This window comes from Radiomyces spectabilis (genome assembly GCF_025331425.1).
Source record: "Radiomyces spectabilis strain NRRL 2753 chromosome Unknown BYT42scaffold_1, whole genome shotgun sequence".
In the NCBI taxonomy this organism is placed as follows: Eukaryota; Fungi; Mucoromycota; class Mucoromycetes; order Mucorales; family Radiomycetaceae; genus Radiomyces; species Radiomyces spectabilis.
Window position 1 is genome coordinate 738,870 of NW_026251926.1, and position 13,671 is coordinate 752,540.

At 43.3% G+C, this 13,671-nt stretch overlaps 7 protein-coding genes across 7 annotated transcripts; 4 read left to right on the top strand and 3 right to left on the bottom strand.

The window, feature by feature from the left end:
- Window positions 1–755: 755 nt before the first annotated feature.
- BYT42DRAFT_541784 (uncharacterized protein) lies at window positions 756–2,270 on the bottom strand (the record flags this gene model as incomplete). Its single annotated transcript, XM_051565572.1, has 6 exons — window positions 756–962; window positions 1,037–1,249; window positions 1,335–1,494; window positions 1,584–1,798; window positions 1,906–2,164; window positions 2,245–2,270. The coding sequence occupies 6 exons, from the start codon at window positions 2,268–2,270 to the stop codon at window positions 756–758; spliced, it is 1,080 nt and encodes a 359-aa protein (XP_051428061.1).
- Window positions 2,271–2,390: 120 nt separating this feature from the next.
- On the top strand, window positions 2,391–3,868 carry BYT42DRAFT_551368 (metalloprotease ATP23). The gene is made up of 3 exons (XM_051566245.1): window positions 2,391–2,792; window positions 2,858–3,114; window positions 3,173–3,868. Exons 1-3 carry the CDS (start codon window positions 2,552–2,554, stop codon window positions 3,392–3,394), a joined length of 720 nt encoding a protein of 239 aa, XP_051428062.1. The 5' UTR covers window positions 2,391–2,551; the 3' UTR covers window positions 3,395–3,868.
- Window positions 3,852–5,386, top strand: BYT42DRAFT_551372 (uncharacterized protein). Its single transcript, XM_051566246.1, has 4 exons — window positions 3,852–3,956; window positions 4,021–4,117; window positions 4,191–4,455; window positions 4,529–5,386. Exons 1-4 carry the CDS (start codon window positions 3,882–3,884, stop codon window positions 5,124–5,126), a joined length of 1,035 nt encoding a protein of 344 aa, XP_051428063.1. The 5' UTR covers window positions 3,852–3,881; the 3' UTR covers window positions 5,127–5,386.
- Window positions 5,225–6,774, top strand: BYT42DRAFT_551374 (uncharacterized protein). The gene is made up of 2 exons (XM_051566247.1): window positions 5,225–5,249; window positions 5,315–6,774. Exon 2 carries the CDS (start codon window positions 5,512–5,514, stop codon window positions 6,637–6,639), a length of 1,128 nt encoding a protein of 375 aa, XP_051428064.1. The 5' UTR covers window positions 5,225–5,249; window positions 5,315–5,511; the 3' UTR covers window positions 6,640–6,774.
- Window positions 6,775–8,860: 2,086 nt separating this feature from the next.
- On the bottom strand, window positions 8,861–9,449 carry BYT42DRAFT_609320 (uncharacterized protein; the record flags this gene model as incomplete). Its single annotated transcript, XM_051571251.1, has 2 exons — window positions 8,861–8,936; window positions 9,163–9,449. 2 exons carry the CDS (start codon window positions 9,447–9,449, stop codon window positions 8,861–8,863), a joined length of 363 nt encoding a protein of 120 aa, XP_051428065.1.
- A 74-nt stretch (window positions 9,450–9,523) lies between these two features.
- BYT42DRAFT_551376 (uncharacterized protein) lies at window positions 9,524–10,209 on the bottom strand. The gene has a single exon (XM_051566248.1). The coding sequence runs from the start codon at window positions 10,169–10,171 to the stop codon at window positions 9,620–9,622; it is 552 nt and encodes a 183-aa protein (XP_051428066.1). The 5' UTR covers window positions 10,172–10,209; the 3' UTR covers window positions 9,524–9,619.
- A 2,528-nt stretch (window positions 10,210–12,737) lies between these two features.
- Window positions 12,738–13,528, top strand: BYT42DRAFT_609322 (uncharacterized protein; the record flags this gene model as incomplete). Its single annotated transcript, XM_051571252.1, has 5 exons — window positions 12,738–12,803; window positions 12,870–12,955; window positions 13,034–13,119; window positions 13,200–13,283; window positions 13,398–13,528. The coding sequence occupies 5 exons, from the start codon at window positions 12,738–12,740 to the stop codon at window positions 13,526–13,528; spliced, it is 453 nt and encodes a 150-aa protein (XP_051428067.1).
- Between the last annotated feature and the right edge of the window lie 143 nt (window positions 13,529–13,671).

The window sequence follows — 13,671 nt, forward strand, 5'->3', positions numbered from 1 at the left end:
GGGATGGATGGCTTGAATGGCTTGCCAGGCAAAAGAAAACCGGAGAGAAAACCAAAAGCTAAAGACAGAATAGAGAAAAAGGACAGGTAAATTTTTTCTTGTCGAAAAACGGATAGTCGTATCACACAAAAGGTACCTTTTTTCATAATAATCGAATCGACCGGATCAGATACACGCCATAGTCTGGATGATGGATGATGGATGCAATGATAGTGAGGGATTTCCAGGCAAACAGAAGAGATGCAAAACTAAAGAAGAAGAAAAAATTCGGACAAAAATATGTGATTTTCCATGGATGAAACAATAGTCACCTCACTGATGCATGAATGATGAGCTACACAGATCGAAGCATATCTGCTCCATGTATCATTCGATTACTGAAGAGAATGAAAGGGCATATACAGTATAACTGACAGATAACCCAAATTAAATGATGCTACAAAACACCAGATCGTCGTATCGTCAATCACCTTTCTTCGAAAAAGAGCTCCACTCACATTTTATGTGAACGGCGACGATGCTCTGTTTGACCACAACTGGTGCAAACGGCATCTTGCTGCTGATTGTTTCGCCTATTATCGTGAAAGTGGGCAGCGAGGCATGGTTGAAAGATGAAAAAAAGGTTTAACAGGTCTTGATAACTTAGTGTAGATCATGTGATTTACAAAATCGCTAATTTTTCAAAGATAATATGCAGAAGTTCAGTGATAGGCAAAGAAAAGCAAAAATATAATAATACTCAAGGCGGTTTATTTTTATTTCTTATCGTCATCCTTCTTTTCCTTCTTCATGTCGTCTAATGCTTTTTGGATACGAGCATCATTGGCATCCACACCAGGTAACGAGCCGAGCACAGCGGATATCATTTCTTCGTTGTCTCCATTGTTATCGTTCATTGACATTTGTAAGGCCCGTTGAAGCTGATCTTCCTCGCTTAAATCTTCCATATTGACATCCTCCTCCTAAAGCATGAGCCATACCAATGTGTCAGTACGATTATTTTTGTACTTTTTGCTTATCGATGTTGATACTGTACCTGGACTTCTTGCGCCTGACTCATCGACATGGCCAAGGCGGCCTGTAATTCTGCGTCTTCAGCATTGATATCTTCGGATGGTGCGGGTTTTGAGTCTATCGCCATACTGTCGTCGCCTTTACCAGATGATTCTCCCTTCTTTTCGCCTTCTCCTCGCTTTGCTGCTTCTGCTTCCTGACGTGCCTTTTCTTCTTCAAGCGAAATACGTAGCGCCTTTTTTTTTTTTCGTAAAAAAAAAGTTTGAATGGTTAGCTTTAGCCCACACCCCCAGTAGGATTTTCGCGATGGCCACACTTACCAATGCCAGTTCAGGATCAAGATTAGGATCGATACCAAATTCAAAGTCACCTCCGCCGGTAGCAAAGCTTCCCGATGAACCTTCTTCACCAGCTATGATAGGAGTAGAGATGAGCATGTCACTCAAGAGATGAGGTCCAGGAGGAATCGTGACCAAATGACTATTGAATAATGCAATACAAATCACGTCAGATCCGTATTTAATACGTTGTCTCTCTTTCTTTCCATAGGTTACGTGATCAGTTATTACCTGTTATTGCTGTTATTCACGGTATTGATAAATGCTTCGAGCTTGGCTGTGTTTTCGGATTCTTCCCCAAAATTCACGACATCAATGGCCACGTTGTTCTTTTTCAGTTTTTTCGCTAGTTTGACCAAGGTTCGCTCGTCCGCTTCTACAGGACTACCGACAAACACGATGATTCTTTGACGTTGGTTTCGATTCTGTCTGTGTTTCAACGCAAGCTAAAAAAAAGACCATTCATACATGCGTTAGGGTACCCAAAAAAGGGGGAGCTGCCAAATGACACAAGGCACACCCAATGCAGGATTCCAGTCAGTGGAACACTTACTTGTGCGATCTGTACACCGGTCAGGAAATCGGCTTTTCCACCGGCCTTAACACCATGTAAAGCACTCAGAATTTTGCCAACGTCCGTGGTAAGTGTGACTAGGACCTCCGGGCTCTTGCCAGCCATGGTCATGAGGCCCACTGTGTTTTCCGGATTGGATTGTGTTTTTGAAGAAAAGACGATATTCACTGCTTCATTCTGTGCGACAAGACGAGTAGGCGAATAATCGCCATTACGCATCCATTCGGAATTGTCCACACTGGAATAATGAAAAAAGGAAACAGCAACGATTAAACTGCGGGAAAACGGTAACGATAAATCTCCAGCGTGGCAACTTACACAATCATTGACGCTTCCATGACCATGATGAAAGTATTTTGCTATTTGATAAAGACGTAAAAGTAGATATTCAGGACACAAGATCGAACAAGTTGCTTGTGAACCAAATATATCGATAAAGCGCGTATTATAAGAGCTGACGCAAGGTGCGGAAGCGATAGACAGACGTCATTCTTAGCTGTGACTGTTTGTGCATTTGGCCGTTGATTTGGATTCCCGCCAAGGTGTTCTCCAAATCTCACAGGCAAAAAAAGCTGCAAGGCACCGAAAGTTTTTGACTCGTTCGCAGAGAAGCCCTTTTCTGGATATGACCGACAATAAAGACGCCTCCACATCACCGCTAGAGAATCACGATGACAAAACTACCACACAATTATCATTGAAAGAGATGAAAACATTTGAACGGTGGCGCAAGGGCTTACAGTATCTCACGGGCTTGGGCATGTCCAAGGAAGAACAAATGCAGTTCGAAGGCCAAGTAAGGGAAGAACTGAAAGAAGGACAATGCAAACAATGCGAACTGTGGAAAGACAATTTATTAAAGAACAGTAAGTGAACAGTGCCAAGATGGACCGCAACAGAGCTTGATGATCTGAGGAAGGGGCATTTGTAGGTCCTTCGGTTCGTTTCATGGTGGATAATTTACAAAAAGTCGGCAAGGAAATGACCAGAGACAGCTTTCAATGTTTTCCTTGCGATGAATCACGAGCGGGTGGATTTTCACCCGAGGAAGGTGTGCTTCTTTGTGCCAATCATTTCAATTCCAAGACGCATCAGGAGACTACCATGGTTCACGAAATGGTCCACATGTGGGATCATCATAAGTTCAAGGTAGACTGGGGCAACCTTCGTCATCATGCTTGCAGTGAGGTAGGTTTTCATCAAAACTAGTTACAATTGACATGGACGCTTACCATTCCATTCACAGGTGAGAGCAGCAAGTTTAAGTGGAGACTGCAATTGGTCCCGAGAGATTCAGCGTGGATTCTACACATTTACCAAACAGCATCAGGCCTGCGTCAAACGTCGTGCCATCTTATCCGTGGCCGAAAATCCCAATTGTAAAAACATGGAAGAAGCCGAACGAGCGGTCAACAGTGTCTTTGACAGTTGCTTTGCAGACACTCGACCTTTTGATGAAATTTACTAATTTATTTCCTGTCAATATCATTTGTAACTTTTTATTGCATCCTAGAAAAGAAATAGAATACTACTACTGAATAGATGTATCCTTTCAACTCACCTAATCTCACTTTGCAGCCATCTTGTTTCTGATCAATTTACCTGCACTGTATAAAGACGAGCATCCTTCCACTTTTTGTTTGGAACATGGGTAAAGGAAGCAATGCTAAAAATCCCTGGAAAGAAAAATCATTTCGTTGATAATCTTCTTTATGTTAACCTGGGATGTGCAGCAAGCGAACCATTAAAGATTATCAAGGTCATCATCGAGTCGATTATCTCAGCATCCGACAAGGGTGGACCATGCGTTGCTGCGGAATGGGAACAGGCGGAGAGGAGCGATCCCCATTCCATTGGGCATTGTCGGTCGGGGTTTGAGGGGGAACCTTTTGAAATGCCGCATTTGAAGCCAACCCCTCCTTTCCTTCTTTGTACTTTCAAGCTTTCCTAAAAAAATGTCCAAAAAGCGATCCATGATGCGCAAGGAGCAATCCGAGCGAGATAGATATAAACATTTGTGCACTTGTTCTGTAAGGAGAGGAGAACATGACTGATTCCATTGATCGAAGTGTTGACTCTTATCGTTGACTTTAGTACTACAGCCAGGTGGCTGCATTCCACCTGGGCTTGGATTCTGCCCAACGTCAAGGAATGCAAGGCTATTTTATTAGAATACCACTGGAGCTGATAGGTAAGTGAGACTATATTATGTATATACCGAATGGTGGACGGTGATTGACCATTGTTGCTTGGAAAAATAAAAGACTTGACGGCAGCTTTTATTGCCAGTATGCTTGACGGTGAAGATATATTGTTGTTTCCCTATCCGAGTTCGGAATCGTTTCGTGCCAACGTGAATTTCATCCAAAAAACACTTTTGAAAGCTCAAATTTCATGGTCATCCCTTATCGCTTGTCTTTGGTATCTCGATCGATTGCCGAGAAAAAGAAGAGATCAACAACGACGAAGAAAATCATGGAGTTCCAAAGATCTGTTTATCGCTAGCATTGTGGTCGCTGACAAATATCTGTAAGCATAATATCGTTCATTTTTTTTTTTTCAATACTTTCACATGATACTGACTTGTATTCTCATACCCCAGTGCGGACATCACCTGGACCAATGCGGATTGGGTCGAAAATACCAATTACGTCTACAGTCTTGACAGAATCAATCAATTGGAGCGTCAACTTCTTCAAGAACTGGATCATCGCTTATTTATTACTGAAGAAGAGTACCGCCAATTTTGTCACTACCTGGAATTTCGGCTACATTTACCGCACATTATGGGAGATGCCATCATGCTACGCTCACTGACCTACAAAGATATTCACGTGCTCAGTCAAGCATTGCCAGCAGCGTACGTTGGTCGTCTGCATCTTTCTCTGCGTCCTTATGAGGCGATTGCTCTTTTAGCCAAGACGGTCTTCTCAATCAGTGTGGTTTACAGTGCAGCAATGGTGATTATGGTATTAGCCGGATATTTGATGCATCAATATGCAGAGTATATCAGAGAAGCGGCCCGGTTACTGTTGACTGAACATCACTTGAAGGAGCATTGCCTTACCCTGGTATTGAATCAAGTTGATTTCCACATGGTCCCTCAAAAACTGGCTCAACTGATGAATGCAACAGCCATTGAGTCTATAAAACGGTACGATCGAACGCCCACTTCCGCTTACCTATTCGTGGATCAATGAAAGCCGGCCATATTGCTTTCTCTTTGTGATTTTCTCAATATGCAATTTAGTTTCCATGTAATAAATAGGTTCTTTGTCCTATATTCCAAGCTGTCGCCATTCGGTTCCCGCAAGGGGTCAAGGGTATTCACTGTTTTCTTTGTTTCTGTGCAGTTTTTGCAGAAAGCTTATTTAGAATTCAAACTCAGAGACAACTTCTGCAAAGAAACGAGTGGAAAAAAAAAAAAAAAACTTGGTCACATTTGTCTAGAAAAATTGCCTGGTTGAGCAACCGCCAAAGAAATGTTGAGGGCAGATTGATTCCACGTCCCAGATACAGAATTTGCGTTATTGTCGTCAAGCAACGCTGTCCACTGATTTTCTATCGCTTCCAGTTCACTCTATCATGAGCTTTGCAAGCGAGTACGACGATGAGTACGGTCCAGTCGTCAGTGCCTGGGGAGATCAGGCCAAGTCAATCATGTCCACGGACGAATCCGAATCCAAAAGGTGGGATACTCTGATCGATCCGTCGGTCAAGTTAGGGCCTGCTGGTATAGGTACTGGCAATCTCCATCGCAAAGGTCGTAATTACATTCCTGTCGATGAAAAGGCCATTTTGCATCAACGATTGAAAACGCCCATTCCTGGTTCAAAGAAGAACAAGTTGATCGCCAATGCCGTCGACAAACGTACTTCGTCCAACCCAAAGCCGGCCAACAAAGATTTTAAACACCACTCGTCTACGGCTCGATCCAATTCGTTCGCCCCAGTGACAGCCAATACCACCACCACCCCGACCTCCTCGTCGCGAATACCTCCTCGCCGTCGACCGGCTTCTCAAATCAACAGTGCTTGGGCTGATCCGAAAGCCTTGGCCATTGATCCCTTTTGGATATCGTCCACATCATCGACATCCGAGCAGATCGAGAAACCCGAGGAACCCGAGGAACCCGCGAAGTCTGAGAAGCCAACCCAATTAAAGCAAGATACCATGGCATCCTTTGCGGATGCGCCTATCTCGACTGAAGCTGACGCGAACCATGCCGCCGGATGGAACAATTTAGCTCCGGAGGAAACTCCATCGTGGCTTCGAGCAGAACAAGAGCTTATTATGGCTCAAAATGCAGCAACTTTAGATTATGGACAGATAAATCGTCCGTCGTTTATGCAGCCAAATTCGGCTTTAGCAGCTAACCCGCTACTGCGTAATGATGTGACGAATATGCGCAAACCGCCGGGTCTGTCGCCTATCCATCTGTACGATCAATTACCGCAGAAACCTTCCTTCATGTCCAACGGTGGATTATCTTCCAGCAATCCCGTCATTGTCATTGTGGATATTGAGCTACAAGAAAATCATCACGTTCCTGTTAGCGTACGCCTTTACGACGATCCTGTGGTCCTGACCAAACTCTTCGCGTACCAGTATAACATTTCATCCACCATCATAATCAGTCATTTATTACAGATGTTTACACAACAAAAAGCACAAGCGCTCGCAAAGCGTCAGTATACCTTGCAAAACTACTAACTAAAAAAGTCCCCCCAAAAAAAGATCTCATCATTATCATCGATCTACTTTATTGACATCATTTCCCTTTGCTACTGTTGTTGGAAGTAACCGAGCATTTATGGAAGCAAATAAATAATACCAAGATTTCCACGCAGCACTGTTCACAGTATAACTTTATGACAAGGCAGAGTATCGACAGGAACAACGTAGATTGAGGAGCTGGTACGGACGTAATTTTCATGAAGAGTCTGCTTCTGATATAAACATAAAAACGCTCAAGAGCTGGTCCAAAAAAGGTACTCGTGCTATTGTTACCAGGCCTACTGCGAGAGGGTCATCTCTGCCGCAAGTTTGATTACGATTGGTTCGAAAAAAACACAAAGACCAAGGCCTATCAAAAGTCTAATCCAGTGGTTGTCATTACAGTAACCGTCGTCTGCCTAGTCGCCAGGCATGGGGATGGCCTGAGAGATATATATCCTTTGCGTGATTATAATAGCTGTTTCTTTACTTCAAGATACATAAATTCGTCTCAGCCACTTAAATACTACACGAATAACAATTGGATTAGAGGAAAGAACGCGAGGTCCAAATCAAACACTTTGGAGTAAAAAGCAGTCGTTAACGTGAATATCACTTCCATTTATGACAAGGTGTGATGCGTTGCAAAGAACATTTCTCTTTATTTAGTACGATGATTATTCAAGCATTGTCAAAGTTGGGAGATCGAGTGATTATCGCTTTTCAAAGACGTGCATACAGCTGAGTAAATAACTAAAAAGGACTCCATGGCTACTTTCTTTTTCTTCTCCCTCGACATTATGATCTGTTACGTCGTAGCTTCATTATAACAAGCCGTACACCCGCTGTGCAATGGATGCCACCTGCTACTGGATGCCGCACTCTTGCCTTGAGCGACATTCGTCAGACAAAAAGCCTAACGCAATACGGCATAACCTGGGCGAGACTCTTGATGGAACTTTGGTATATTAATGTCAATACTCTGGCATACCATGAAACACTTTTAATGAACAAAGCAGCACTTATTGACCCCCTCCGTTCTGTCCCGCCCGAGGTTATGATAGATCTACAAAGATGTGTGGGAATGTTGGGTATTTAAAAAAAATGAGTTAGTAAGCTCTTTGGTTGATTCAAATTTCGTTGAGATATTTTACCTTTGATGTTTGATGCAGCAGATACCGAGGGCTTCCCGACCGAAATAAAGAAATGTACAAATATAAAAAAAAAGTAAATACAATAGGTGCGTCTGTAAAAACCCCCTAAAAACCCTGTGGGAAAAAAAAGGAGGAAAAGACTGCAAGAAGACTATTCACTAAAATACAAAATACATACTACAACTACAAAATAAAATGGTCGGGAAGAAATATCGAAGGCGATACCACGGGCAGCAATCCATATGAGAGGAACCTGGGGAGGACGCGTCAGCGTTTCCCGATGAGAAAGAGAGCCACACGACCGAAGATGTCCTTTGACGACAAAAACCGGATTGGCCACAATCTGGTGCCCGAACAAAGTAGAAAGGTTTTGGAGGGATGGATGGCTTGAATGGCTTGCCAGGCAAAAGAAAACCGGAGAGAAAACCAAAAGCTAAAGACAGAATAGAGAAAAAGGACAGGTAAATTTTTTCTTGTCGAAAAACGGATAGTCGTATCACACAAAAGGTACCTTTTTTCATAATAATCGAATCGACCGGATCAGATACACGCCATAGTCTGGATGATGGGTGATGGATGCAATGATAGTGAGGGATTTCCAGGCAAACAGAAGAGATGCAAAACTAAAGAAGAAGAAAAAATTCGGACAAAAATATGTGATTTTCCATGGATGAAACAATAGTCACCTCACTGATGCATGAATGATGAGCTACACTGATCGAAGCATATCTGCTCCATGTATCATTCGATTACTGAAGAGAATGAAAGGGCATATACAGTATAACTGACAGATAACCCAAATTAAATGATGCTACAAAACACCAGATCGTCGTATCGTCAATCACCTTTCTTCAAAAAAGAGCTCCACTCACATTTTATGTGAACGGCGACGATGCTCTGTTTGACCACAACTGGCGCAAACGGCATCTTGCTGTTGATTGTTTCGCCTATTATCGTGAAAGTGGGCAGCGAGGCATGGTTGAAAGATGAAAAAAAGGTTTAACAGGTCTTGATAACTTAGTGTAGATCATGTGATTTACAAAATCGCTAATTTTTCAAAGATTTTAATTATAATCAATGGAGTCGCGCAGGTCATAAGTGAATCCGGTGGCTCTCAGTTCGTAAAGTTGATGGTCACTTCTGTTTATTGAGTTAACACTTGGTTAAGTTCTTAATGAGAATAGCAGAGGCATCTTGGGATGTCGAGCACATGCGAGAGTCTAATAGAGTAATAAGAGAATTGAGATTGAGAATATGGGACGTGCAGAGGAGAAAGGAACATGAAGAGCGGTTTTCTTTTGACGCAAATGGAGAAACTGGTTGATGCAGCAAGTCGGTTATGCAGGTATTTCACAGCCGGCACTACTCGTCGTCAAACGGGTGACGATCAGATGTCGCCAGGCTGTAAATGTTGAAGAACTTGTCGCCTGCCTTGGCCCAACCGTACTCATATGCTTCAGAAAGTAAGTTGTCCGGGGATGACGGGGCAGAGACGAAGGCCAACGGATTGTCCTTCGGCGGGTTATAGAATGCTGAGCGGGTGAAGTAGGCGTATTCGGTTGCCTCAAGGACAATCGGTGCCCGGTGAACGCTGTTGCGAATTGTATTTTGTTCATGATGGACCACTAGCCTGTCTATCGACTTGCGTACCATTGTGGCATTCCTTTCCAATTTGTAAACGACGTTTACTAAGAAGAAGATCTAAGCCTTGAATTGACCAAATGATGAGAACGTTTGCGGAAAATGGAGATAGCCTTGATGTACCGCCGTGTACACACCAGGACGCGCAAGATGAACCGATCCTACCATGGCTTCCGTTGCGTTCACTTGCATGAAGAACGAGCTGGGGAAGGAATTAGATCTGTGGCCAGGATATGCTGCAGCGAGTCATCCAAGTCGTCCTTGGCTTCGCGCATCAGCTTGGAGCGGCCCAATGTAAGCTTGCTACCCAGGCCATTCTTCGTTGCTTCCACGCACATGAGATCGTGCTCCTTTGCCCTGGTGTCATAAAGGCTGCGAATGCCCTCTTTGAACCCGACATTGACCTCATCATACCGTCTTTTGCGGGCCATTGACCCCGCCTTGGGGCTCGATTCTCCGATTTTCAGACGTAGCAAACCGTGGATGTTAATAACTGCCTCCACAAGGGGTGTCCAGACTTGCACTATGAAATCATATTCGGTTACCCGATCGATATGACTTGGGTCGAGGAGGAATTGGTTCGACTCAATGATTTGTAGTACCACCGTGATCACGTCCAGCAGTTTTTTTTCCTCATTTGTTTTCGTCTTGACTTTCTGAATATATTCCTTTGCTTTATCGGTGTCATTTGTGCGTGCAATGAGCGCGCCCACGACGTCCCATGTTTGCGCCATCACATCAGGCAACGGCACTTCATGAAGTAGGCACTTCGTCACAAAGGGATGAACAAAGTCGTCCATTCGTCGTCTGTGCATCCAAGGAATATCTTTGTGGATTCCTGGTCAACGAGATCAAGGGTGGAAGATAAGCCACACATCATCCAGTGCTGTTGGCAATCGTCGATGGCCTTTCCTGCACTCCATTGCTGGAAAATATTCAAAGCTTTGCGCTTGATGACTGTACCGACAGTTGAGCCTTGAATTAGTAAGCCATCTGTCTCATCCATGGTCAAATAAGAAGCGATAATACGGGCGTCGTCGTTGCCATGGTGGTCGATGACAAGTAGGTCATCATGGCGCTTGTCTTGTGTAGGCTTGTCGTCGTCGCGAGGGTTATCGGCAGAGGAAGCGGGGATGTTTTCCTTATTAGAGTTATCCAAATCATCAAGCGTGTTGTCAAGTTCTTTCCCGAAATGAGCGGCTCCAAGACGTGATAATTTGATGCCGTTCACGCGACCGCAGTCTATTGCTTTGGCCTTTTCAAGCGTCAAGTCAAAGGCGACGTCAAAAGCAGCACTGATCTTCTTGGACTTGTACCAGGTTGCAAGCGATAAGCAGTAAGACGCGACAGGTGCATCGTCGCATCGATGTTTGGCAATGATATTTAATGCGTTTGTCCCCTTTCACTTTCTTTGCTGCTTCATTTCGTTGGACGCCATCCTGGAGCAACTCACCGAGCATAAGATTGAAGTTCGCCCAGTCACGCACTTTCAACACATGGAAGGGCTAAAGGCACCTTGAATAACGAGCACTCTTTTTGAGACAAACAAAAGTCTTGTCGAATGCCAAATGGCGTGGGACGGCAGTTCATGGCTTTGACAACAATAGTAGGGAAACCCTATTTTTTTGGCCAACACTACAGGCACTCAGTTTTCCACTCGAAATGTAATTAGCGTGACATCACAGTAAATCCTTCAACAAAATGACCTCTCCAGACACTCGGTTTCGTCTTTCATCTTGCAACCTTTTCGTGTGAATCTTCTATATTTTACTTTCTGTATTACCCGTACCGTATTTATTTATATAAAAACGCTGTTGTCTTCTATGCCCAATCTGCGTGGAATCCCGTCCAATGCTTGTCTTCTTTCATCATACTGTCAAATAAGTGCATTTGTAAGATACTGATATATGGCGAGTATTTTCGATATACTTTGTAGCCTGATTTTCTTTAACTGTCTCAGTCAAGTCTACCACTTCCATCATCTCAGAGCTAACCGGTTTTCTACAGATACAGCTGCTCAATTTCCAAGCTCATTTGTGGATACAATTAGTGACTCACATTTTTTTTTGTCGGATGACATACGCCGTCCTTTAGAAAATAGTCCTTCATTTCTCGGACTGCTTGAGTCATATCCTTCTCCGTGATAGCACCCAGGGCAATTTTCTGAAACATCTCGTGGATATCAAGCTGCACGAGTTCCCTTTTGCCTTTATCCTTTTCCGCCACCTGGTTCATCAACTGGATCTTGAAGTTTTGTTGAAGGTGGATGTAGCACAGGATATTGTGTGCTGCAGGGAAAACGTTTGCAATTGCAGCTCGAAGCGTATCAGTTACAATGACAGACTGGAGGTTGAGCTTTTCTTCAAGATTCTCGGGCCAAACGGCAGCTTTAAGAGACTTCAAGGCCCATTCATAGTTATGGATTTGCTCTTCACGGATCCAGGCACCAGCGATCTTGAAAGTGGCCAAGGAGCCCACTTTTTTGGACATGACATTGCTGGTTCCAACAATATTCACGAAAACGAGCTTGTGTATGTTCGACAATTTCGAGTGGGAAACCGTGTGTCTGTAGTGTTAGCCTTTTTTTTTCCTATACGACGCCTGATCCGCGACACACAAATTTCGTATTATCATATTCCCCAACAAGGTGCGAAATCCGCAGATGGCCCGGTGGAGGAAGCTGCCTTTGAGGTATCTCGTTGCACAGTAAGCTGAATAAAGAAGCCAATGAGCTTGACGCGCGGTATATGTACACGGTCACCGTTATGGGCAATACTCACGATCTTGGCTTCAATAAAGAGTTATGCAACGATCGGCAAGCTGGGTTTGTTCCATTACATGAATCTCTTCAAACGTAGAGAATGAGGCAATAAATTTTCCGGGGAAAGCTACATAAGCAAGCGAAGCATTATAAAGCAAAACAGCAGCTGCATTATGCAACTTAAGAATCCGTGCAAACTGCGTCTGCGATAAAATATTCCGGATAACCTCTGAACTCTAATGAAATGTTTGGTGAAGAAGTAACATAATTGATCGTAATCAGAAAGATATAAATTATGTTGAGACGACATTTAGTAAGAGCAAAAGAAAAGGAGAGATGGGATAATAAAGGCATGAATCATTAGTTCTGTGATCTATATCTGCTTATAGTCGCTGATGGATCGTTATATCTGTTGATAAAGAAAACGTTTATTCATTACCTATGCTTTTCGGCATTTGTGACCATCTGTGACCAAGTTCACAAATTTGTGGCCCCGACTTGGAATGCTGTGAATTGTTTCGTGTCTGTGTTCATCTACCATGTCTAGTCAGGCCAAGTTTCAAGCATTTGCGAATTATGATTTCGATAACGATGGTCGATTTCAGGTATATACAGTGATACAGAGGCTATGCAATATTTGGACAATGTCGTTAACGTGAGGCATAACTTAGTCGGGGGTATCCGCCATTGTAAATCAGCAAGCCGATAGTAATCAAGGGGACGTACTGGAGAAGGCCAAGTGGTTCTATTATAACAAGTCAGTTGCTTGAACAATGGAAATAGATAGGATGAATACCATATATTCAAAGGGAAATTGTTGTCACTGGTATATCAGGTTTATTGAAGCTTTTGATTATGATGAATATCAAGCGTGGAAAGCGGGGACCCCAGGTGCTTCTGATGGTGGTGAAGAAAAACAGGGTAACAAAAATAATAATGATATCATGGTTCTTAAAACGTGATACGCATTTCTTTTTTACTCATACATTAGAAAGATGCAGAACAAAGTCAAGACGATGAACGACCACCGCGCCTCACATTTCAAGAAATTGTGCAGATGATCGAGACAGGCCAGGAGATACCAGGTAATGTTGAGGAATGAAAAAGCAAGGATCCATTGCAGCCGCCCTTTGTATCATCCGATGTCATGTGAACTAAACAAAGCAAAAAAATTTGTATGCATTGGGGCATTATTTTAGGAATCAAGCAAATTCCGGACACGCTGAATGAAGGTACACCCAGTACCCCAAAGTTGAAAGCACGACCCAAGCCATGGGAAACCAAGAGGGAACCAGCCAATGTCACATCAGCCAACGATACATCGAAATAACTCAACACTCTACGGTATTGGATGCCTTTTTTTTTCTATTTGATTTCCTTGGCTGGTAAAAGGAAATACAATGGGGAAACCCCAATGCTCCATCCTTGGTGTATGACGAAACTTGCTAAACATTGAATCGAGCTAGTAAGAAA